We start from the raw sequence: 24,684 nt of genomic DNA, 5'->3' as shown, positions 1-24,684 counted from the left end.
AAGCAAAAGAGACTTGGAGATTAAAGTTTAATTTACTGTTAATGAGTTTTAGTATATTTTGAAATTATAAAGTTGTTTATAAAGTTTATAAAGTTGTTATGTTTTTAAATGTTCGAACATTCAATGGACAATGGAAATTGTATTGTTTGCGAACTTTCCTGAATTTCAATAATCTTTGGGTTCTAAAAGGAAACGCTTGGGACGACTGGGGTGCCAACTAAGGGAGCTTTTAGTGAGCGGGGGCAAGTGCAAGGCGAGGCAATGCGCAGTGAAGTGCGGCAACAATGCATAAAGTGAAAGTTGGCCTGACCGAAAAACAAAAAATACAAAAAAAAAAAAAAAAACAGCTAGCGAAACCAGTTGAGCGGCTCCAGTTTGCTGCCCACAGCAGCAGGTCGTGTAACGATAGCAACCATCCCACCATACCACCCCCCACCACCCACTGGTGACTCCTTTACCTCTTCCCAGCATGTGGGCCGCATACAAAATGTCGCGAAAATGATGCGCCGCATGCTGTTGCAGGAACGTGAACGACTCGGCTATGTTGGCCGCCAGCACAGCGGCAGCGGAGGCGGAGGCAGAGGCAGAGGCCTCGTCACCTGGCGACGGCGGTACCGCTCTGGCTCCCACTCCCGCTCCAACTCCAACTCCCGCTCCCACTCCAGGACCCAATCCTTCGCTCACTCCCCCCAGACCGGGCATCATACCAGCGGCGGGCGAGAGTGCCGACGAGCAGCAGCCGGCGGATTGGGAGGAGCGGTCCGTTTCGCAGGTGCCGCTGCTGCTGGTGCTGCCCACACTGGAGCAGCGTTGCTGATGTTGCTGGTGTTGCTGCTGATGTTGCTGATGTTGCTGATGTTGCTGATGCAGCTGATGTTGCTGGTGCAGCTGGTGTTGCAGCTGCACGGAAAGCGGCAATTGATGGTGTGGCGGCGTGATGTGGAGCGTGCTCAGCAGATCGCCGGACAGCGGTACGAACTTGTTGTGGCTGGCTGCTGCTGCTGATGATGCTGTTGCTGGTGGCGCCGACTTTTTTGTGGTCTCTTTTAGGCGCATTTTCGATTTGCGGTTCCAAGTATGCCCACTAGCTTTGCTCTCGTATAAAAAATATACTTATGACTTATATATGCTTCTTGTTTCCGTGATATTTGTTGTTGTCGTTTTTTATTTTTTTAATTTTTTTTTTTTATTGTTGTATATAATATTCTTTAATATTGTATTTGTATTGTATATGTATTTGTATATATATGTATATGTATATGTAAGTCAACAAGGAAGTTCTATTGTTAAGGCAACTCTTGTTTTAAACATTTCTCTCGCTTGGTTCTTCAATATTTTTAATACCGCTTTTTGTAGACGTTTTACATAATTTTCCATTGGATTATCTAAAGTTTATCGAATTTTTCATTTGACGGGCTGCAATCACAAAGATAAGTTAGGGAAAAACACATATTGGCCGCGTTCACCGGCTACACTTTGAGCACTTTGTAGTTTTAAAAATGTAAAATGTTCAGTTTATTGGAAATCAATTAGTGATAAACAGTGCTGGAGAACGCGGCCATTGGAACTTTAACGCAGTTGTGAAGTGTTTTTTTAACGAGCGATTTTGGCTAATTCACAAGAGACTTTCTTGGTTGGCAACAAGTTTTTAGCTGTTGAACTGTGTATTTATTTATCAAGAGTTTTAAGCAATTTTCTGGAGATTTCTTTGTTTATTTGGTCACTTTTTGTTTTTGATTTTCATTATAAATCATTAAATTGTATACCTTTATTAGGCATTTTCGTTGTACATTTTTTATTGTTCCCGAGTTTAAAGTTTTTATTTTCAATTTTTTTAAATTTTGATCTGTAGAATTTCCATTTATTTTTCCATATTCTGTTGTCATTTTAATTTGTTTATATTTTATATTGATTTTGACTGCTTCAAAGGCTTTTTGGAGAGGTGTTGCGAAAAGACCCTAGGTACTACTACCATGGAGTTTTCAGACATCAAGTGGCCTAACTAAGAACTCACCTAGACGTGCTTTTCGTACGACAAACCACTGATGAAAGAAACTCTTGCTCCCGATATCAGTCTGTCCGTATTCGCATCTTGCTAACACTATTTCTCGCACCTTCTGTTTCTATAAGCTAAAAAGCCAAACAAACGACCAGTGACGACCAAAACCGAGTATGCACAGCAATGAAACATCCGAAGTTGCAGTGTGTGAAAACCGACGTTGGCAGAGACGCGTGCAGAGACAAAGGGACAGGGACTTCGGCACGTAGCATATAGTACGTAGAGCGCTGACGTCACGCACAATAGCGCCCGCAGTAGTGATGCCGATCTAGCTTTTTTTTATCTTCATTCAAATGTAGTGGAAACAGCCAGGTGGTTTATATAATACTTTAAACGATTATTGAATGTAAAATTAAAAGAAAAAGCAGAATCGATTTGACGATTTTTGAAAAGGTACCGTTTTGGATATTTAAAATTTCTACTAACACTTAAATTTTGTACGTCAAAATTGTCAAATCGCTAATCTTTAAATTTATGCTTTATCTAGTTTTTAAAAGTTAAAATTCCCCCCATTAGGGTAAAAATTTATAGAAAATTAGTTACTAAAAAAGTACGCTAAAATGGATGAAAAACGGATAACCAAACTCTTTGACTGAATTGATTAATTATTTATAAGACTTTATCAGAAGATCAGAACGTAACAGGAACTAGACAAAACATTTGTTGTTTTTAAACACATACATGGTAAAACCGTTTTACTTAATTTTTCTTATTTAGTTTGGATAAGAGTTAGTAAGCAAAGGATGTTGGTGACGTTCAGAACCGAAATTGTGTCAGCACTGGCCAGCATGTGGTGCCGTTGGTAAGAGGGAGGTGGGGCTGACTCTTCGCTAGTCGTTAGAATGGGGGCAGACTTTAAGGGAGTGGGGAAATGGGATAGATGGCGCTCGAGTGCAGGCCAGGTGCTGTCATCATTATTGTTATTTTATGCCATCGCCTGTCAAATGCAAACAGGATTGTGCAAGACAGCACGCAACACCGACGACAATTTGTCAACGCCTGCACTTGACCTACACACACAAACACACAACCGCACTGAGGCACGGTCAGCGGGCGGGGTCACATCCCATCTTGTTACATATATACAGCTACAGCTATTCGCAGCTAATTAGCAATCAAAGTATCTATTGGTAATTATAATAAAAGCCGATGTTCTTTTACATTGTTAATTGTTAATTTAATTTTGTTATTCGCCATTTTAGTAACCAATTAAATGTGAAATCATTTATGGCAAAAAACTTAACTTAAAAACTTTTTATCAGCTTTTCAAACCATGTGAACGAGAAAGCGTGATTTGGTTTATTTTTAAACCTAATACCTCAGTTGGAACGAAGCATTTTAACAACACAATTTTGTGTTGCCATCTATTTTTTGTAAGCTTTTTCAAAATAATCATGAAAACATCTCTCGTTTCCCAAAGAAAAAGTTTATCAAAACGCAAGACTCTATATTGCTGTTACAATGAATTTTGAAATACTGCGCAAACTCGAGAAAATTTCGATTCTTCCTTTTTTCATTTTTGTTTGAAAACTCATTTCAGGATAGTAACTATCGCAGACTATCGCATTAAAAAAAAAATATTATATAAATATGTACATATGTAAGCATGCTAAGCTCCAAAATCAAAAACTGTCTTTTGTCTACCGATAATAATCTGAAAGTAAAGTTTAATTTCAGTTTGTTCTCAACAAATATAGACTATTTAGTCTCTCTAATTAGTCGTACATAGCTGTATATTAAACCGGGACCTGCGTTTGTCGTTCCACAATAATGGAAAAGGTGGTTGGAAGTGGGGGTGTAGGTTGGAGTGAAAGATAAGTATTTAAGGCCAATATAAAACAATTTTGTGAACGTTTTGTCAAAACTCTTTTAGGTCTGAAAATTTAATGATGGTTATACGAAGATGGCTTTATTTTCAGTCCTGTCGACTCAACTACTAGTATTAAGTCCAAACAGCTATCATATACTTTTAATGTAAGCCTTTCATTGTCGGCTATTAATTAAAGATAGTTTTAAATGGTTGTTAACAGTACGCAGAAGGTTATTCGGTTTAGAATAACTCATATTGACATCAGCGCACTCGCAACAAATGCGATGGAGATTAATGTCTTTGGTTAAAAGTCACTAGAAAGCCGATAAGCTGAAAGAAAGTCTTTCGCTGGCATCGATTTTAAAGTCTTCTAGATCAGTGGAGTTAAGTGAATGTCTAGATTACATGTGCAACAATGCGGGTCAAAAGAGAATGGTTATCGCATGTATAAAAAAACAACTGCATTTCTGATAAAACGCTTTTCCATAATCTATCGATTAAGTTGCATCGAAATTTGTTTGGGGGGCTGAAAGTTTTGATGGAAAAATATTTTAGTTTGCTAAAATTTTCTTAACTTAACCTATTTTTCCCTCCACTATTCAACGATTCCCCCATTCACTTTGTAAACGCTAATCGACTCGCCTATGAATCACGTGAGAATTACAAGAAAATACGATAAGAGAACAACTTTGGTCGGCAAACACATGTAAGACACCTTTTTACAGCTCCCAACCCAAAATTCGCAGGTCCGACTAGCCATTCCTAGATTTCCCGCCGCATTTCCCCGCCGCCCCCTTGCCTTCCATGGGGATCGTGGTTCCGGCAATTAGTGAAAAACGCTTGCAATTAAGGGCCACGAACGTCATCATCGTCATCTTTGTGGCTGTTGCCTTTCCATTTTTTTCTTGTTTTTCTGCTTCTGTTGGCATAACCGACTAAGTGAATAATAACGCGTAATAAAATGCACGCAACATGTGCCACGCCTCGAAAGTAATGCACATCGCAGCAGTACTTGTCGATCGGATTAAAAGACCTCTAATCGATTAAATCCTTTACCAAATCCCCGAAAAAGTCAAACTTTCTCTTTTCACAATCGGCAACACCTCCCTTTTTTGGTGAAAAGAATCTGAAGACGAAGCTGAGATAGAGAAACTTCATTGACTTACACAAAAATATATAATAACATTTGTAATTGTAAAATTATATAAACATTTTTAAAAATATGGAACTTTTAAGTTCTTTTTATTTTTTCTCGAATAAAAATCATTTGCCGACGCCTTGACAAAAGTTTTTTTCATCAAAAATGGTTTGCAAATTAAATTTTTCTTCAAAAATCGCATGTCGACTCCTTAAGAATAGTTTTTTTAAGGGGTTAAAAGCCCGCTATCAAACTGAATACCACTTTGTGACAACATATACAATTTAAACAGTTTTTAAAAAACCTTTTTGGTAAACCAAATATGGTAAAAAAAAAAGGACAGAGCTTCTGAGAAAAGCAAAACATCTTAAATCTCGCCGTTTTGCCTTATATTAATGTTTTTATTATTTCGGACCTAACCCTTGAGATTACTATGTTCTAAAGTTGTCATAAATATAATATATCCTAAAGGCTATATGCCGTATTGTACAAAATCAAACAATAAAACCTAGCCCAGGTATTTTACTAATTGTTACCAATAAAAAACCAGGTCATAGCAATCTGTGACTCTTCAATCAAACCGAAATTTCACGTTGCTGTGCTCAGGGCAACATACATTCAGTTCGTATCGTAGTCTCGCACGAAGCACACATACTTTTCACTAACTTGAACAAAATTATAAGTAACGTTTTTTTTTTTTTTCGACTTTTATAAACAAATTTTCGTTTTATCAAATAACCATCTGGGATGTCGTTGCGAATTTGTAAGGGAGAAATGGATCTAAGACCAATAACCTTCGAGGCCAACACTGGCGAGAGGAGGGGTCCTAAGTGCGCTAGGATGTCACCCAGAAAGACGAGGGTGGCAGCCAAGAAGAGGACCGCGAAACGCAAGGCTGTTAGGAAGCCCAAGCCCAAGATAAAGTCGAAGTCCAAGACCAAGTCCAAAGCCACCCGGCAAGCGAGGTCCTGTGGCAAAGCCAGTGGGTCCACCAAAGGTGATCAGGCCCGAAAAGTCGCAAGCCCGAAAAATCGCAAATGTTAACCAGAATGTAAACCAGAAGGTAAACCAGTAGGCAATCATTATTGGATCCTTTAACTGACGAATGCACTTCTAGAATCAGAGAATTGAGAACCTCCTGGGAACAAGTCAATGCCACATGCCAGGAAGGGCCCAATTCCGATTCTGAATCGGAGCTTTTCAATTTTAAAGATTCGAATATAGTCGATTATGAACAATGGTAAAACTATTAGTGCAATATATTTATGGTGAAATAAAGGATGACTCAATTTTTTGTGAAATAAACTAAACAAATTTATTCACATGACAGACTTCCCTTTGATGATGTTATGCCGAGCAACAACAAACTAATATATTCAGTAAATTTGTACAACTAAACCTTAACGTTTCACTGATTTGATGTTCGATTTAGTAATCAAGTGACATTCTTGCCACATGTGGCAATGCCAAGAAGCAACGTTGCAATCGATTAAGACCTTAAGCCAGCAACTTGAACATTAATCAGGAGAATGCATAAATAGTACGTTAAATTAGCATTGACCAGCAAAGACAAATTAAAGGAAAGAAGGAAGAAGGAAGAAGGAAGAGCCCTTCAGAACGGGCAGCTGAAGACAGGGCCCAGTTTCAGTTGCTTGCTCCGGCTGCTTCTGCCGTCGACATTCTCTTTGTATGGCGAGCAGTCAAGAGTAAAAGTCAAATATTGTAATTATGCTAAATACATAATTTACTTTGAATTAACAGCTGAAAACGGACCGAGAACAGCAGGTGAGAAAAGGAAGAAGGCCGCAGCGAAAATATTGAAATTGTTGGCGAGAGATAAGGAAACACTCGCAACCAAGAACAAAAAGCAGAAGAGAAAAACAGGCGGAAAGGGGCGTTACCCTAATGCCGCTCGAAAAACTGAAATAAAATTCAATTAAATTGCTCTCAACTGCTGGCCAGGCCAACAGGTAAAGCCAGGTAAAAGGTACGCCAACCGCCGGCAGTCGGACAAGCAGAAAAGAAACAATATTTTGCGGTTTTGTTTTGGCACCTGCCACAAACCACAGACAGGTGAGGCAAGGGCAAGGGGCTATGAAGAGAGTCAGCTGTTTGCCACCAGCAGCATCGATATGTGGAAGTTACCTTTTCTTAGGGGCCCTCGAAGCAGTCCAAGAAAGGGACAAAGAAAAAAAAAAACACTCGGTTCTGCAGGACCGCAAATGACATCATATCCCTATGCCCTCCGAAGTGGGCGTGTCACCATTCATTAAACTACCTTATAAAGTAAAATAATGGACCCATGATTAAGCAAATTATTTTTGTGGCAGACATGTTCTCGTCGGTTGTTGCATATTTCATTTCTAACCAATTTAGGTCAACTAATAATATAAAAATTTTAAACTTTTTCGTACACGTCCAGCATAATTTAAAATTAAATGTTAGCGTAGAACGAGCTACCAAGATCTAGTGAAATTCCGACATAAAACTGAGCTTACAAAAATATGAATAATAAAATAAAATTTTTTTAATAAGTAAAGCATCATAAAGCAACCTTATAATGGAATACAATTTTCAAAAACCTATTTTTGACGGCTAGACAAAATTGAGTACCGTTTGCACATTCTAATGGTAAGCAAAAAGTAGGTTTTAAACTGTAAAATTACCACCTACTTGGAGTTTATCAAGCAAATGATCCTTTTCTCATGACCGAAAGTGCGATCGGTGAAATCACTGTAAATCAGCCTTGTGCAATTTTTAGACTACATTTTTTTAGAGTAATACACAGAAGACAGAAATGACAATAAAATGTATGAGTACATTTGCATGGATGAATTGTGAAGCAATTGTATTAATTAGATAAGTCCTAAAGGATGAAGTATAAGTCGAAAGACACATTTAGATTAACAACAATAATAAACATCAAGAATATAAAATTATTTAAGAACGACAACAATAGGAACAACAGCAATGGCAACCAATAACACACAGAAACAGAGAAGACGAACATCATTGAGATCAAAATACTCACACAACTATCTTTTCGCCTAAACATTTTCAATCTTTTTTGGGCGTTCCTAAAAACGCGCCCGCGTTTTCAATATGTTTTTCAGTTTGTTTTTTATTTGTTTGCTTAAAATTTTCGCTTGTTTATAGTTGGTTTTCTTTAAAAATTTGGCAATTTTATGGTAAGTGTGTATGCAAAAACAAAAAAATAATGTAAAACACGACCAGCTTGAAATTAAGCGCTCGCGTTTTTATCGCAACTTTTGTGTGCGTGTTTAGTTATCTCGTTTAGATTATTGTTGCTGCTTTTTGTTTTATGACTTTATATTTATTCATTAGCTCGGTTGCCTAGTTTTTACGATTAATTTTTGAAAACTATCCAGATACAAAAAGAAGAGGGGGGGAGAATAAAAACCTCAACGTCGAGGAAAAAAACACTCAAAAAAACGCGGAGCCGAACGAAAAATCGCGTCGTCAGCTGTCGGACCTCTGCCAATCAAATTAACACATTTAAATTAGCATTTATGCATAATGCCCAGACATACAGACACACAATTCAAATACACAGATATGCACAGAGAGACGACGGATGAAATCTGATTTGCAAATTTATGTGAATCGGGACCGAATTGGAATGTTTCTGCCACACAATTCCGGATATAATGAGATCCCCTCGATTTCGCCCCACATTGTTCACTTGAAATCTCTTCGGATTTTTGGTTTCGTGTAGTTTACGTTTTCTCCCAACACTTTACTCAGTTGACCAACTAACTGACCACAAAATAAAAACATTTTACCAAAGCCAGAGAGAATTTGTAATTGTTTTAGACCTACTGAATCCGAAATAAATTCACATTTTAATTTTCCATTCGTTCGTTCTGTTCAGTTTCACTTTTCATTGTTTTATGACATTTTTAATGTTTTTTTTTTGTGTTGTTATTAGCTTAGCTGTTGTTTTGAGTGTCAATTTGAGAAAAACAAGCATACACGTTTTTATAAGATAAGACAGTTGACATCGAGAAAGTTAAACCGACCAAAATAACCTCTTCTAGGAAGTTTTTGATTTTAAAAATTTAAATAAATGTTTGATTTTTCCCTAAAAATGGTCTTTTGCAAAAAGCAAATTATGTAAATTTACAAAAAAAAATTTAAAGATTATTTCATTTTTTAGTTTTTGAAAACAATGTAACTACAATATATATATAGTTCTTTCAACTGACATCGTTTTATGTTTCTCATTAAAACAGAAATATATATTTCCAAGGAATTAAAAGCATGATAAGTCAGATTGCTCAATTTCTAGGAAATTTACTCTGATAAGAAACAGCAAAATTATGTACATAAAAAATCTTTGACATAAAGCAGCTTAAATGATTTATTAAGAATTCTCTGTAAGTAAGACATTTTTTAACAAGAAAACCCCATTCAGGTTCTTATCTCTTTTCTATTACTTGTATTTATAGATTCAACTTAATACACCGAAATAATAAAATTTATATTTAAAATTTCACTGATCCAAAAAATTCTAATATTTGTTTTTTTTAACATATGTACATATGTATGTATATTTCATTCCAATCCAAAGCGTGTTACTTTCTACCAAGAATTCAAATGCAGATAAGCGAAAACAGAAAAAACCAGAATAACGCGGGAGAAGCAGAAAAATGTTTCGGTGACTTCCGGTTTCGGAGTTTTGGTGTTCGACTGAGTGAGTAGTGAGTTCATTATTTTCGCGCCGCCAGTGCTCGTAGTTGAACTATCATCACTTGAAGGCGGCTGGTACCGGGTCCGGAAGGGCTGGGCGTGCAGGCAAATTAACATACACGAAACTATGCGATAAAGCGTGGACTTGGATAGCCAGCGAAATAAGCGAAATGAATGCCCGTCGTAGTACTATTATATTAAGTGAAGCTGTTGACTGACGACGACGACGACGGCGACGGCGACTTCGACGCTTTGCTATGCGAAGGTCACACAACCAGCCGGAGCAACAAATAAAACACAACTGCTCCACCAAGTGACGATAACGAAAGCCAAACCAAAGAGGGCAAATAGTTAATGTAGGCGTATAAAAAGCGAGTAGGCGCTACTAGCACAAAAAGCTGAAGAAGCGGGCAAAGAATGGCAGACTATAAAGCAGAAATGATCGGAAGAAATTTCCATAGAACATATGTATTGTATGTATTCATCGAAGTGATCAGCCAAGTAAAAACACCCAATGGCAGAAACAAACATACAGACATATAAAATATACATTAAGTTTACTATCGACGCAGTTCGGTCAAAATCGATAGTCATAGAAACTAGTTTAATATTTTAGCTAGCCACATTGTGCAGAATCAACTTGAATTGAAATCAACCTGAATTATCCACTACAAAATACAGTCAAATTTAACAATTTTGTGTTAATATTTAATGGAATTATTCAAGGTATAAATAAATGCAGATACAAATCAGTTTATTGCTCATTTAAAGCAACAATATGATAAATCGTAATATTGGATTTTGTTAAACTGGCGATACTGAACAACCAATGAGTCTTAGCTCTTATGTTACATGTGAAAAATATGATAGTAAATATGCGTTTTATTTAAGTTGGATATGGTTAAGTTTCAAATTAAATTTTCAGATATTAAAATCCGTTCCAAAAATAGTCAAATGAAAAGTCAAATGAACTAATCCGAATAATATTTGAGTTTAGTACAAAATATTTTGGTTTACTTTGTTTTTTTTTTTACCAGAGTAGGAAGTAGCCGGATATGCATGGATATGGATTTTTAAAATACAATAAATCGCACCTGTTATCTTAAAAGCGGTAACTTTTTGGCAACGGTCGGCTCCTGTGCTCGCAAGATTTTTGAATCTGAATACTTTCCGTTTCCCGCAAGACGCAATAACGAAATTAAGCCGCCCTAGTGTAAATTGTTTTCCGAATAGAACAGAAACGTATGGCTCTACCGTATAGAGAGTTGACGCGTGCCAAGTGCCCCTCTATATAGCCGCTCCACCAAACCCTCTGGTTATCCAATGCCCGACATTCAATTGCGCAGCAGCGGCAGAGAACAACAGTTAATTGCATTTACAATATTGCCACAGTTATGTCGATTCTTTATGGGATATGGGATATGGTGTACGGTGTATGGGGTATGAATTTAAAGGGGAATGGGGGTGGGGGTGACGTTTCGAGCGGAGGAGAGGCGGTGCAGAAAGCATGTTCGCTTAACGATCTACCCGACTCATGTTTATTTATGAGTCGCCAATCGAATCAATTCCACTCGACTCAACTTGACTTGGACTTGACTTGAATCGCTTCCAACTGTTGTTGTGCGGCTGCAAAATGCAAATTTTGGACAAAATCCAAAGCATACGCACACCCCTGTTCAAGATAATAGAAGTGCTTTACATCCCCTCAACTCAAAGATCACTTTTTCTTTTTTTTTCATATTCATATTCCTTTTGTCAATTGCAACAATGAATACAAAATAATTTATGTAAGTGAATGTTTGGAATGATTGTCATTTAACATTATTGTAAAATATCGATTAAGGTGTCTTAAGCTTGACCTAAGTATTCATAGGAATAATCTGCAAGTCTTATCCGATTTTGTTTTCACACGAAATTCGACTTAGCTTCTGATGCTTAGCAAGGATACATCTCTATATTTGTCACATACTTTTGCACGAAGACAATATATGAAGGTATATAAGCCCCAGGTGTATATGCCATAAACATAAACATAGTATGGATTGGGTTCCCATAGATGGCATGCAGGTCTAGGGCAGTGCCAAAACATACACCGAAAGCAACTATCAAATGCCGTTCAAGGCCATTTCAAATTGCGTGGCAGGCAGAACAAGTTCCACAAGTCGGTGTGTGTGTGTGAATTTTAACCAGCTGATGCACGTGCGAAAGTGTGTGTGTGAGTCTTCAAAAGGGGTGCGCACATCCCCTAAAGCTTTGAATGAAAAAACTATACGAACTGCAAGTACTGTCATTCAGGTAGACGAATTTTATTATGTTAGCAGTTAAAAAATAATTAATCAATTATTCGGTTCAAACCAAACCTACTATTAATGAAATTGTGAACCACTTTTTATTTTGGTGACCACCTTAGTCATTTGAAATCATTAAAATGTTGTAAAGCAATTGAATTCTCCTCTATATTAGAAACGTTTTTTTATTCAAACTGATAAGTAAAGGTATTGCAATGAGATAAGATATTAATCTTGTTAGGTAAATTGAGCTTTGTTCAGATTTACCAATCTACAATAAAACTGATGATGCCAGAAAGCAGGGCAAATGTAGTTAAATCATCATTCAGGGGACTAATAAATCGTCTACGAAATACTTCAACCGTAAACTCATCCCTATCCCAACATTATCTCATAACTAATAAGACTTAGCCAGAGACGTTGAAACAAGGAATAGCAGAGAAAAAAATTTGTGGACCTCATTTAAATAAAAACATATACCATAAAATATACAATTTGATGCAGAGAAAATATTTTTCGATCACTGATCGGATGCTAAAAAATTTCACAAACTCAATATAGAGTTGTTATCGACTGTTGTTTATCCAACACTTGTGGCTGATGAGCTTGAGATAACTTCAAAACATAACATATTTACATATAAGGACTATATGTTTAGTACCCGTGTGTACGATAATTCAGTAGCGTGATCTTAACAACGATGACTGCCAAAATTAAATTGAAACTGAACTTAAGAAGGATCGTGTAACTTCGTTAGCAACCACAGCCGTAATAGATGAAAAATTTGATCAATTTTAAAATTTTTTAAAAATATTTTCAAAAAGGTTTTTTGTTACATGGAAATTTATTGAATGAACTAAACAAATAGCCAAAAGAGGTGATTTGCATTGAACTAACAGTTGCGGTCAAAATAGTAGTATTTTTTAAGCTCATGGAAATATCAATCAAAAAAGAATAAAAACAACTTTTGAAATTTTGTTTATATTTTCATAAAGCTAATAATAAGACTCGGGTTTCCTAAAAAAAAAATACCAATCTTAAAGAGCTGCGTTTAAAAAATAAGTCAGCAAGCTTATGAGTCGTAGACTTTGTCCCTCACTGTCGGTAAACAAATTGCTTTTGTTTTTTTCTCAGTGTAAGGGAGCGGGTTAGAGGCAGAGAGACAGTAACAAAGAGAGACAGAACGAGTGAGCGACCGGTTAAAGTGGAGGCAAGTGGGAAACGAGCATGAAATCGAGAGAAAACAAGGATAAACAAGCCGAAGGATTTGGGACGGCACTGTTGCTTCCTTCACGTGTAATTGTGTAAGTGTGTGAGTGTGAGTGTGTGCACGTCCTGACCGCGTGCACACGCCATGTGTGAGTGTGCCAGAGCGAGAGGGGGCGCACGAGTGAGCGACTGGCAACAGCCGCCGCTTCTTATTGACATTAAAACCGCTGCCGCCGCTAGTCGATTCGATTCCCCTTGCCCATGTCCATACCTATACTCATACCCATACCTATACCCATGCCCATTCCCATTCTCATTCCCGCTCTCTCGTGTCCTTCCCCATCCCCTCCAGCTATTTCTTCTTCTTTTTTTTAAGTAACACCCGGCGCAGATGCTAAATAAGACGGCAGAAATTAAAGTGCAAAGGTGTGTGCTGCAACAACAATAACAACAACAACAACATGATCAACAGAAGGACGATACTTTGCTCTTGTACTTAGCGCTAAAAAAAAGGAAAAAGGAAAGGAAAAAGAAGACAAGGACCGCGAACGATGTGGGCAAGGATCTAAGCATAAATACCAACTGTTTGTACCGAGCGTCCACATGGTGCGGAATTAATCATCGTATATATCCAAGAAATAACGACTCTGGTACATAGAGGATTAAGCCACAGAGTATGTCAACAATCAAACAAAATTCAGCATTGGTGGAAACAATTGCAAAGTACACATGGTCAGTAGAAAAATGGAGAACAACATTTACCAACAAAATCCTTATCAATTTTTTGGCATAAATATTAATAATATTTATTGGGAAATGGTATATCAAGAAAGCCAATTTAATTTGACTGACAACGTTGAACTAGTAGTTTTAGCAAATATATATAAACACACATATTGTGTTAAGCAAAAAAATTGCAAAAACTATTGCTTGAATTCATTACCGGAATCGCCGGCTATATTACTGCACGCATTCAATTAAACCAGTAACCCATATACCATACATATGTGGGACTGATCTAGTTTGTGTTAAGGTGGGCTAATTTTTTCTTTCTTTATTTTTTCTTGATCGCAACGAAAGTATTTTTATGAATTGTAAAGATTTAAATGTAGACTTAAGCCCTTTGCAAAGAAAACCTTGTTCAAAAAGGGTAACCGTCACAAGCCAAATGATCTAAAATACAATTTAAGCAAATTTAGAGCGTTTGAATTTATATATAGCATTTTTATGTATTTTTTTTAATTTGTAAAAAGAAAATATAAATGCCTCATTAGGACTCTCCAAATTTAGTTAGTTAAACTCTGTAATCGAGGAATATAAGCTGTACAACAGGGCTCGTTCCAAAAAAAAGGGAGAAACGAATTTTTGAGAGCTCTAACAACCTCAAGATAACTAAGGTTTGAGTACATTTCGAACAATCCAGTGAAAAACCAAATATTGAAAACGAAACAATTAAAATGTTGCCGATCCGAGGCGCCATACTAATAATTTTATAACATTTCCAAGAAAAAATCAACAAGATAATGCTACCTTGTTGTCAACAACTATCAGTCTAAAAAAAAATGAAAATAAAAACAAACAAAAACCGAAACAGAAACGCAAAAAATTTGCCGAATGGAAATTTTGTGGCACGCAAACTTGTTGCTCTATCTGTGTTTGTGTGTGCTGTATATGTATGTGTATTTGTGTGCCTCTGTGTGAGCCAGTCTATGTGTGCGCGCGTGTGTGTATGTTTGTGGAGAAGCTTACTTTGGCGATGTTTTAATAATAAATGATTTATTTATTTTTCAGGTTGTTTTCGTTTTTGTTTTGATTTTGATTTGCACTCAGCTGATGCACTTTTGTTGCCCACTTTTGCGAAAAAGCCAAACTTATCGCCTTCGTTGTATTTGTTATTATTATTTTGTTGGTTTTTGCATGTCACCAACAGCAAAGAAAACAAAAAAAAAAAAATACTCAAAACACAAAACGCGCGCGTACACTTGTATGTAGAAGTATGCCTGTATGCGCGCGTGTGTGTGTGTGCAAATTTGCAAGAGACGGGGCGTATGAGCAATGCCGTGGCGAAAACTTTGCCACTTTAGTTGTCTGCGACGAAAGCAAAAACAGCACAAAACACCGTAAAAAAAAGCAATAATAAAAACACAGCTTTACATGCACAGTTGTTGTTTCAATTCGGCTGCTGTGGCGTCGCAGTGCGTAATACTTTTTTTTTTTTTTGTTTCTAGCGTCCGCGACGCGTCGACGCGTTGTAAGCGGTTTGAAAGGTAGCGCAGCACTGGCGCTCGGCCGCCGAATCGAACAGCTGAGCGCTGTTCCGAAGAGAGAGCCGAACCACTCACGAACACTACCACTCACCAATATCACTGAAATAGCCCCATCTCTGTGTGTGTCCGTGTGTGTTGTAAACGCTCTTACATTCCGCGCCCGAATTTTTCGGGCTTTTCCCTGGTTTTTCTTTTGGGCCAGTTTGGCTGTGGTTTGGGCCCAACACTTGTCGTTGTCCGTCGTCTCTTTTGGCCATTATGCAACGACAGCGAAACGAAGGGGCTCACGAAGTGGTCAAGCTGCTCTCCGATTGGTCGGCAGAAAAAGCCACGAAGCGACCCGAAGTGCGTTCGCTCTCTCTCACTCTCTCGCGGTTCGCTCACTCTCTCGGGAGAGAGTACAATAAAAAAATATAAAAATATAAGAAAAGTCAAAACACTCGAACATACCAGAGGTCGAGTTTTCCGACTTACACATACCCATGGTAATCCGTAAATTTGACGGCAATTTTTTAAACTTTTTTTACTTGTTTACTGAAAGGATATAGTGTTCTGGAGCAGTGACTTGCAACAGAAAGCATTTTCGATCCTTCAAAGTATAATGTATATATGTGTATCTTTTTCATGCACTTCTGTGTGGAAAGAAACATTTGAAACCTGTTATAACATTTGATGAATTTACAAGAATATTACAAAACAATAAATATACAATCTCACTCAAATGGTTTCTGCAGATTTCCTAAATTAAATTTCGACTCTCCGATTAAAACGATTAACAAAGCTTAACTGTGCGACAAGGTACATATAACACATGGTCAGATTGAAACTAATACGGAAGGTGTATGCAACCGATATAAACTTAGCATTTGAGTAAGAGATACCTAAGTTCTCTACTATTTAAAAAAAACCATGAAAACATTTTACTGCGGAAAGGTGGTTTCCCGATCCAACTGTACGATATTTGCAAAATGCAAAAACCAATTTTAAGACAAGTCACATATCAAACGAGGTTACAATATACCCTTGCCAATTACTAGCAACAAGAGAAGCTTCGAGTCCGGTTGAACTTTTTGGGAATGAAGAGGTAGCCACACCTGACCGATAAGAATGTTGAGGGATCGTAAATCGCAGAAAGGCGCTGGAAAAGAGGTGAGAAAAGTGACCACAATGTGTTGGAGAGAAAGCCATCAGTATCCACAGCATCGAGAGCTCTTTCGATGGGAAAATATTTGAATTTAGCTATTACCACTAGAAACAGCACAGCTAAGATTAAAATTGTATTGCAATTGAATAACTATTGAACAATTTTTTCAATCAGGGCACATTTAAAAATTGTTTACACCCAGCATTCACTTTATAAAATTATATGATTATGTCAGGTAAATATGAGAGCACACGTCATTTTTATAGAGTTTCAATAACAATATTTTCTCATAAAAGTTTGCCATTTATTTTTTTTCGAGTATTTTTTATCGAGTATTAAAATACAATCATTAAATCATATTACTGGTCATCAAGGTAATATTTTTCCATTAATCTACTGTTTTATGTGACGATTAATATTTATATACATTTTAACGAATTTTGACTATCTATCTCTATCGATTAATTTTTTTCGTTAATGTGATCAAAGCATATAAACCATATTTAAACCACTGCAATTGCTGATAACAATTGTGAATTGAGCTCATTTTAATCTCAATTAACTTTGCGAGCATTTTACAAAGCGAAAATTGTTTTACTACGTTTCGTTTCGAGGTTTTTTTGATTGCTTTCTATTTTCCCTAGCTGATAAAAATAAATGTAGCTTATATTCGCATTATTTTATACCCTGTATATAGAACTCGAGAAAAGTGTAGAACAGGAGCATGTCCCAAATTTAAAAGCTAAAGAATTGCAACTGCCTTTTTGTTGACTGTTTAATGTTTTAATGTTTTCATAACTCTCCCAAACACGTAAGAAGTTTGGCACGTTATCGAAATTCATCGATTTTGACAAGGGCATCTTATATTCGGGACACTTATTTTTTTTTAATAAAAAAAATTAGTTTGCCATTGTTTTTTGCACAAACACTTGCAGAGCCAGCTGATAAGATAACCACCAAGAGTCCGTAAAAGTGACAAGCCGAAAACTAAATGAAAGTAGGGGCAGAAGGGATTTGTTGGTGCGGAGTAAATTATAATTGTGTTTTGTGTGGTTTTCGTTTTTGTGGGTTCTCGCATTTAAAGGGCCGAAAATGAGTCATTGAGTTAATCAATCACAGCAAACACCCGCTTTAAAAGACGCCAGAAACTGCAGCCCCGAGTGGCAGAGAAAAATATAATCTAAATTGATTTTAAAATGAATACTTATAATGTATTCGTAGAACAGCTAGAGGCCCTATAAAATACATTTAAGAATTCTTAATCAGCATCGATATTCCAAGACGATCAATACATTTATTACACTTTAAAAGCAATAGCAGTTTTTAAAAGTTCTAAATTGTTTTCATATACAGTTTATCAAGATTTTTATATTAAGTTTCAGTGCAAAGTCTACTTAAGTTTTCTTTGCCCACATTTACATGGCACATTTTTGAGGTTTTACTTATATATCAATACTCACAATATTAAACTATTGATTTTTGCATTGTATCACGTTTCTTCCATACTACCGTTTATCTGCATTTTACACAAAAAAGTGAAAAAGAAATCCTTTTGAGATTGGCCTGTGGGTGAATCTGATCTGCAGATTGATATAATTCAAGCTCATTTACACTTTAAGCCATTAAGGGCAGGCAGGCAGGCCAAGCCGGACGCAGCGGAGAAAGTTTTCGGGAAGAAAATAATTGCTCGCCTCGATTTTGGTGAATGGAGAGAAGAGAGTGGCTAAAACGGCACTATATATATATGTCTATATAGAGATAGTCAGAGACGGAGTGAAAGGGATGGCCTGTGCTGGCTGATGTCTAATTTGTTTTCTATTTCCCAATGCATTTGTGTTTGTTGATGCGCCAAATTTATCAAGCTCTTGACCGTCCATTGTTGGCAAACTTGTTTGTCGCTTCCCCTTTCCTTTACTTTCTCCTCTCTCTCTCCTCTCTCTCTCTTTCTTTCTGTCTTTCTCTGGCGGTAATATGGCTCTTTCTTCGACTAAAAATTGGTAGGGGGATACCTTTCGACTTTTACAGAAAGCCAGATTTTTTTTGGCACTCCACAGAGACGGACGGACGGACTCACGGAACGGAAATGGAAACGGACACACATGACGGCCACACAACTGGGCGATAAGATAGAACAGCGGTGAGCGGGTCGATCGTACACTAGAGAAATAAACGTTATCGCTATTTAAAAGTAAGGAACTGTATCTTACTTGGTATTCTTGGTATTTAACTTCTGAGAGATCAACCTTTTTACGATTCAATTTAGTTACCACTATGTCAACAAGCACAATGTTAACGTGATCCCAAAATTAGCACTTTGGCGTTAAAGTTATCTCTATTGCCAGTTTAACAACTGAATGAAAATCTGATAAAAACTTCAATAGTGTAAATTGGCTTTGGGTACTTATATCAATTGATTTTCCGCTAATTTCATATTTCATTTTATAATCCATTCACTAAAGAGTGTCAAGTAATCCTTACAGCGAATATTCAGATTTTCTCCATTTTCTGGCATTTTTTTCTGAGTGTCGAGGTGGGAAGTGAACTGCGGCGGGGGAATAATGAAGTCAAAACGGTCACGCTTACCCGCACATTGATGGAAAATTATAATGAGCAGTGAGAAAGAAGCAGCAGCAGCAGCAGCAGCAGTTGAGGAAAACGAAGAAGCGGCAGCAGATGATGAGGCAACCACGACGGACGTGAGAACGGAACGAACCGCCGAGAACGAACGTCGTCCAAACAGGAACGAAGCGTCCAGCGTTCGAATCGCCCAACCATGCAAATGAGACCGAAAGCCACGATCGAGGGAGCGAGCGAGAGGGGGAGGGTTTAAGGGGTTTTCCTTCTCGCTCTCTGGGGTTCTTGAGGTTGCGAATTGAACGCACCGCTGGTGGAGCGCAATAGTGCAACCCGCCGACAGCTTCGATCCATAAATCGAGTCCATCGAAGTCGGAAATAACCTGATAACCTCCAAACATATAGATTTCATCAAGGAACGATTGTTTTCTCTCATGAATATTATTATGTTTCGATTTGAAACCCCCTTTATATTCAACTTTTAAGCCATTAAAAAACTTGGGTTCCTTCTCAGGAGTCTTTATCTTCTCGCTTTTATGAATTTTAACTCTAAAAATAAATGCAATCTGATTGATTACCTTCTTGAAATGTATCCCATATGCATTTGATGTGAGGAGGTACTGACTCTGTTATAAACTCTTCACCAACAAATGTTGGGGAATTGATTACTTTCAGGTGCTATTTCTATGGTTCATAGTTTCTTTAATTTCGTAAGAAATAAACAAACGTTGAGCACTAATATATTACAACAAAGAAATGCCAGCTCAACTAGGGTTAGTCGAGGTTTTCTCTGGGTTAAAGTTTGCTTTTTTTTTATTTTAACAACAACATTAAATGAGAACTTAATACGTTACGAACCAAAATCGTGGAAAAGATAACGACCAGTTCAACTCGATACGAATTTCCAAGAACCCTATTTCTCACCAAAACCATAATTTGCATGTTAAAGTTCCACTCTGCACTTGAGCTTGCCTTCAGCAATAGCAACATCATCATCATAATCATCATCAAAATAAGCGTTATCAATAACACACTACAGCCCATCAACTTCAGACATGCATATATGTATGTATGTTAATATATATCTATGTATATATACAAATACCAACTGAATCCGAAGGGTTTTTCGCTCGATGACAGGCAGCTGCTTCTGACCAGTTGCACAGTTGACCACTCGACAACCTTGACACAAATGAATGCGAAAATCGAAGGGCGACGGGCGACGGATGGGCGGCAGTTGAAACTGGTCCGCAGGGGGCGTGGCCGTCATAACAACAACATCGACAGCGGCTCGGGATGAGAGCCTGGCTACCTGGGCCGAGCTCATTTGCCTAATAGAACAATTATCGACGCCTACGGCCCGTGGGTCTGATGCGGAATAGTCTGGCATTATGGGGTCCTCCAGTTTAGGGGCGCAGGAGGATAAGGCGGATGAGGGACTCCTCTAACTGGGTGTTGCACAGCTATTACGATGATTGTGTCCATGATAGTGACGATAATTACTCTAATGATGGCCACAATAATGGCCACAAGTGACCTGTCGATTAAACGGAAGCCTTCAATTACACTTCCTACGGCAGAGCCATGGAATAAATACATTTTAGACAGGTTGGCTTTCGTGGGACAGTGTGAAATCACAAATGTTTAGCTTTTTGAAGGATTTCTACTAACAATATACACAAATATACAAATATGAATCACCTTAGGACGATGTAATCGATGGAATGGTGTAAAACATTTGGTGTTTAACATTTTGTTGGTATAATCAACGAACATTTACAGTAAAATTCTCTAAAATTGTATTGGACTGTATTTTGTTGATATATTTTTTACCGTATTAAAAATGGTTTATTAGTATTTTTAAAACAAAATTTTGTCGGTTGGACTGCACATTTTAGTTTAATTTTCTGTAAAATGTAAGGTAATACGCAGAATTGAATGTTGATTTAAATCTTCTGATACACATAAAGTTGTTTGGGATTGGTATTGTTAAGGTTTCCTAACCGAAAAGATACCAAACAAGGCAACGAGTCCATAAAAATCTCTTTGTTTTAATAGTATAAAATCCAAATGAATTTGTGTTTATAAGTATTCAAAACTCTGCTCAAGTCTAGCGTTTAGTATGCCATCCACTTGTCATACACACCAACAAAAAAATGCCGCCCACTTTCCGCCCAACTGCTCCATGTGCCATCCACATGTGTTTTCTGCTCCTTGACCTTCTCCATCCGCTTGTAAATCAACTTTGGCGCAGAACAAGACAATGAACGCCGTGATGAATAAACAGGGGTGGCGCGAAAGGGGCGTGAAAGGGGCGAAAAAGGGGCGGCACGGTGCGGTGCAGGCAAAGTGCAAAAGCACATTTAACGGCTTTTGCTGGCAAAGGAAACGCAAATAAGCGACAAGGACGCGAACAAAAAATGGGCGGCAACTGCTGAAAAAAAAAAAAAAAAAAAAAAAAAAAAACGGAGAAGGCCATCCAGTGAACTATGTGTTTTAAAAATGTCAAGGCTCCTTTTTTTGGGGTGGGAAAGAGGTGGCGGACAGGCAGTCAACCCATTTTCTGGCAACCCTTTTTGGCCAGCAAGCCAAATCCATAAGCCAGTCAGCTTGTCAGCCCTCAAGGGCAATTCGGTTAACAAAACAATGGCCACGACAGCGACGACGACAATGTTGGCAATATGCAGCTCTTTTTGGATATAGAATTGAAAATAGCAGGGGGTGACTTTTACACTTGATTCCACTTGCGCAAATAAGCCAAAGACCTATTAGGAATCCTTAGAAAATCGATTATTATTTACACACATAATGACAAGTTTTTTACAAATTTATATATTACTTAAAATTCTTTGGATCAGGTCCACAAAAGGTAATGCCACATAATAAACTTGTATATATACATATGTACAAAAGTATTAAATAGTACTGCGTTTTTGGCCATAATTAAACTGTATAACAAAACAAAACAAAACAAAAATTGTCATAGAAACTTAACTATTGTTACATGAAATTTAAACTATTGGGTATGAAAAATTTCTCAATAATATTAAGTTAAATTTGCTTTTCTTTTTGTTCTACCGGGTGCGATGAGTCGGGATTAAAAATATAAAAAAATCGCAGAATATGCTGGTTTTACATATTCGTAAAAGATATAACACTGAGAAGCAAAAATGTTAAAACTTTGATATTCGGACGATAGCCACCGATAAACATGCTTTTTTTTTGTAGATGTTACTTAATATATAGAAAAAAAATTTGAAGTTCTGAGTTTTCCTGGACCACTTATAAAAATATCATAACATTTCAGTGAATACAAGCTATTCTTCAACATAATGGCTATTGTCAACCTATATGTTTTTCGGATTTCCCCGCGTTTTTTTTTCTCTTATTCCATTCCGTTTGCCAGCCGACCATGACAATTGTCCACCCCACAACCACCCCCTTGATGACATTGAATCGTCATCAGAGCAGCATAAAACATTAGCATAAGCGCAAACATAATCTGGCTGCCGCTAAACGCTTGTGCACGCCAATCATTTTAGTGGCCAGCAGCATTCTTCTTCATTCGAATGCCACGCCCCTCGTTTTTTTCACGCCCCCCTTTCCGTTTTGTTTGGCTGCTATTAATGCTATTGTTGATTTTGTTCACTTTGTGGCTTTGCGTGTCAAATCAGATTTGGAATTTTTGCTGCTATTTGTGGCAGAGCTTCGGACGAATTTCCCCTTTTCCATTTTCCTTTTTTTTTTTTTTTTACCCTGTGCTTTACACTTGTGTGGCTCCACTTTGGAATTCCCTGGCCAAAGAGTTTTTGCGTTGGCTTTCGTTTACGCGTGTGCGGATGCTAATTAAGGGAAACAGTGACAATTATGTCGACGGCACTCGCAAATGGCCTGCTAATTTCCTCACGACTCTAAAAAAAAAACATGCAGGACGGTTTGTGTGTGTGTTCGCTTCTGATGATGTCTCGAGTGGCCCATGCCATCGGGATTATTTGGGGGAACTACACACACTGTTTATCGTTTATTGCTAAACTGTAGCTTTGTTAATTGTTACAGGTGAGTAATGTTTTTTAATGGCGGTGATTAACAGCAAGATATGCGATTAGGTTCATAAAACACTTCAAAAAAAAAAAGAAAAGTATTAGAAAGAATTTTTTTTAAGTTTTTTTATATTTTTCTAGATTTCGAATGGAACCTTAAGAAAAGAAGGAAAAATAGGTCACAAACAATAAATGCAAGTGAACCATACTATTATACTTCATACAGTTTTCATTTGCATAGGAAAACTGATGCACCGTTTACAACCAGCTAGATGATCAAATTACACCAAATACAGGTATCTTTTAGATGTAACAGTATTTTGCAGATTTAAAACCTTTTTCGATTCTCTTTAATCCACTGAACTTGCCCCACTGCAGCGAGGCCAAACATTGCAGGACAACAGGAATGGAAGCGTAAATTACTGGCACACAGAATCAAACAGGTGGTGGCAATGGTGGGAGAGCGGGCGTGGAAAGGCAAGGACGGCCAAAAGTGCCAGCACGAATGCAGATGTAAATACCGGTAGCGATGGTCGGCCCGAAAATTGGAATGTGCGTGTGCAGTGAAATTGTGTTCGAGCAGCCACCACAAAGCTCTGCTCGAGCCACCCAATCAACCGATGGGAGCTAATTGGGGCATGGGGCATGGGGCATGGGCCGGCAGCTAGGATGCCGCATGGCCGAAACGGAAAGTTCGGCAGCCAAGCGAGACCAACATTATCATCAATGTTCCACAGGATCTGACACATTGATGACAGAATCCTGTGGCGAATGGAAGTTGAATTGTTTGTGTGTGGTGTCTTGTCACCGAGCGACGATGGAAATTCGATTTCGTTGCTTGGCCTTGTGCTGGATATTGAATGCCAGCTGATTGCTGCGGTTTGCTGCGTGGCGAATTGCAATTCAATTCGATTTCCATCGATGCCTCCCTCTACGTGCATTCATCGCATAATTGTGATAGTGTGCAGTGATTACTTGTGCACCCACACCTGATCTAAAACCCACTTGCCCACCTGTGGGGGGGGGGGGTTGGTTTACCAACTTCGATGACAAATACTTAATTTCCCGACAGTTTTTATTAGTATGACTTCAGGTGTTGACTCACAGATCTAAATGAGTAACGCCTTTTGTGGTCATTCGAAACTGCAGTTTGTCTTACGTTCGTAATAAAACGATTTCTGATTACATTTTGTCAATTAACAGAATTTAAAACTTTAACATGAGTTTAGAAATTCTTTTCAAAATATATAAGCAACTTTGCGTTTGAAAGTGCTTTTTTTCATCGAACAACAGGATTTAAATATAATATAGTTAACAAATGGGGTTTAAAAAAAACAAATTGAAAACAGTTACTTTATCTACTTATCTAGGTGAATTTCATTTAAAGGGATAGCAAAATTGGACCCAAGTGATTTGGTTTTGCCCTATCAGGTCCACTTCTTAAT

The 24,684-nt window shown here is 37.6% G+C and overlaps 2 protein-coding genes across 6 annotated transcripts in view; one reads left to right on the top strand and one right to left on the bottom strand.

The window, feature by feature from the left end:
• The window catches only part of LOC108147654 (AF4/FMR2 family member lilli), a 47,689-nt gene that overhangs the window by 7,858 nt on the left and 15,147 nt on the right, over nucleotides 1-24,684 (bottom strand). Inside the window, exons 1-2 of one of the 5 annotated variants that reach the window (XM_017274333.2) lie at nucleotides 15,369-15,485; nucleotides 459-1,416 (exon numbers count right to left, since the gene is read on the bottom strand). The exons of 3 other annotated variants lie outside the window; for them this stretch is intronic. In XM_017274333.2, the coding sequence (XP_017129822.2) occupies nucleotides 459-1,056 (598 nt within the window). In that variant the 5' untranslated portion in view covers nucleotides 1,057-1,416; nucleotides 15,369-15,485. Of the gene's footprint in view, nucleotides 1-458; nucleotides 1,417-15,194; nucleotides 15,345-15,368; nucleotides 15,486-24,684 lie in introns of those variants that run through there. One more of the 5 variants, XM_017274334.2, reaches the window with a different exon arrangement.
• Nucleotides 5,782-16,156, top strand: LOC121467375 (amnesiac neuropeptides). The gene is given in 4 exon segments (XM_041708802.1): nucleotides 5,782-5,972; nucleotides 15,377-15,421; nucleotides 15,423-15,526; nucleotides 15,529-16,156. Coding segments are annotated over 4 exon segments (789 nt in total). The 3' UTR covers nucleotides 15,978-16,156.

Source organism: Drosophila elegans, unplaced genomic scaffold (genome assembly GCF_018152505.1).
Source record: "Drosophila elegans isolate 14027-0461.03 unplaced genomic scaffold, ASM1815250v1 contig_149, whole genome shotgun sequence".
NCBI lineage: Eukaryota > Metazoa > Arthropoda > Insecta > Diptera > Drosophilidae > Drosophila > Drosophila elegans.
The sequence above is the reverse complement of the archived record's forward strand: the minus strand, read 5'-3'. Positions and strand labels throughout refer to the sequence as shown.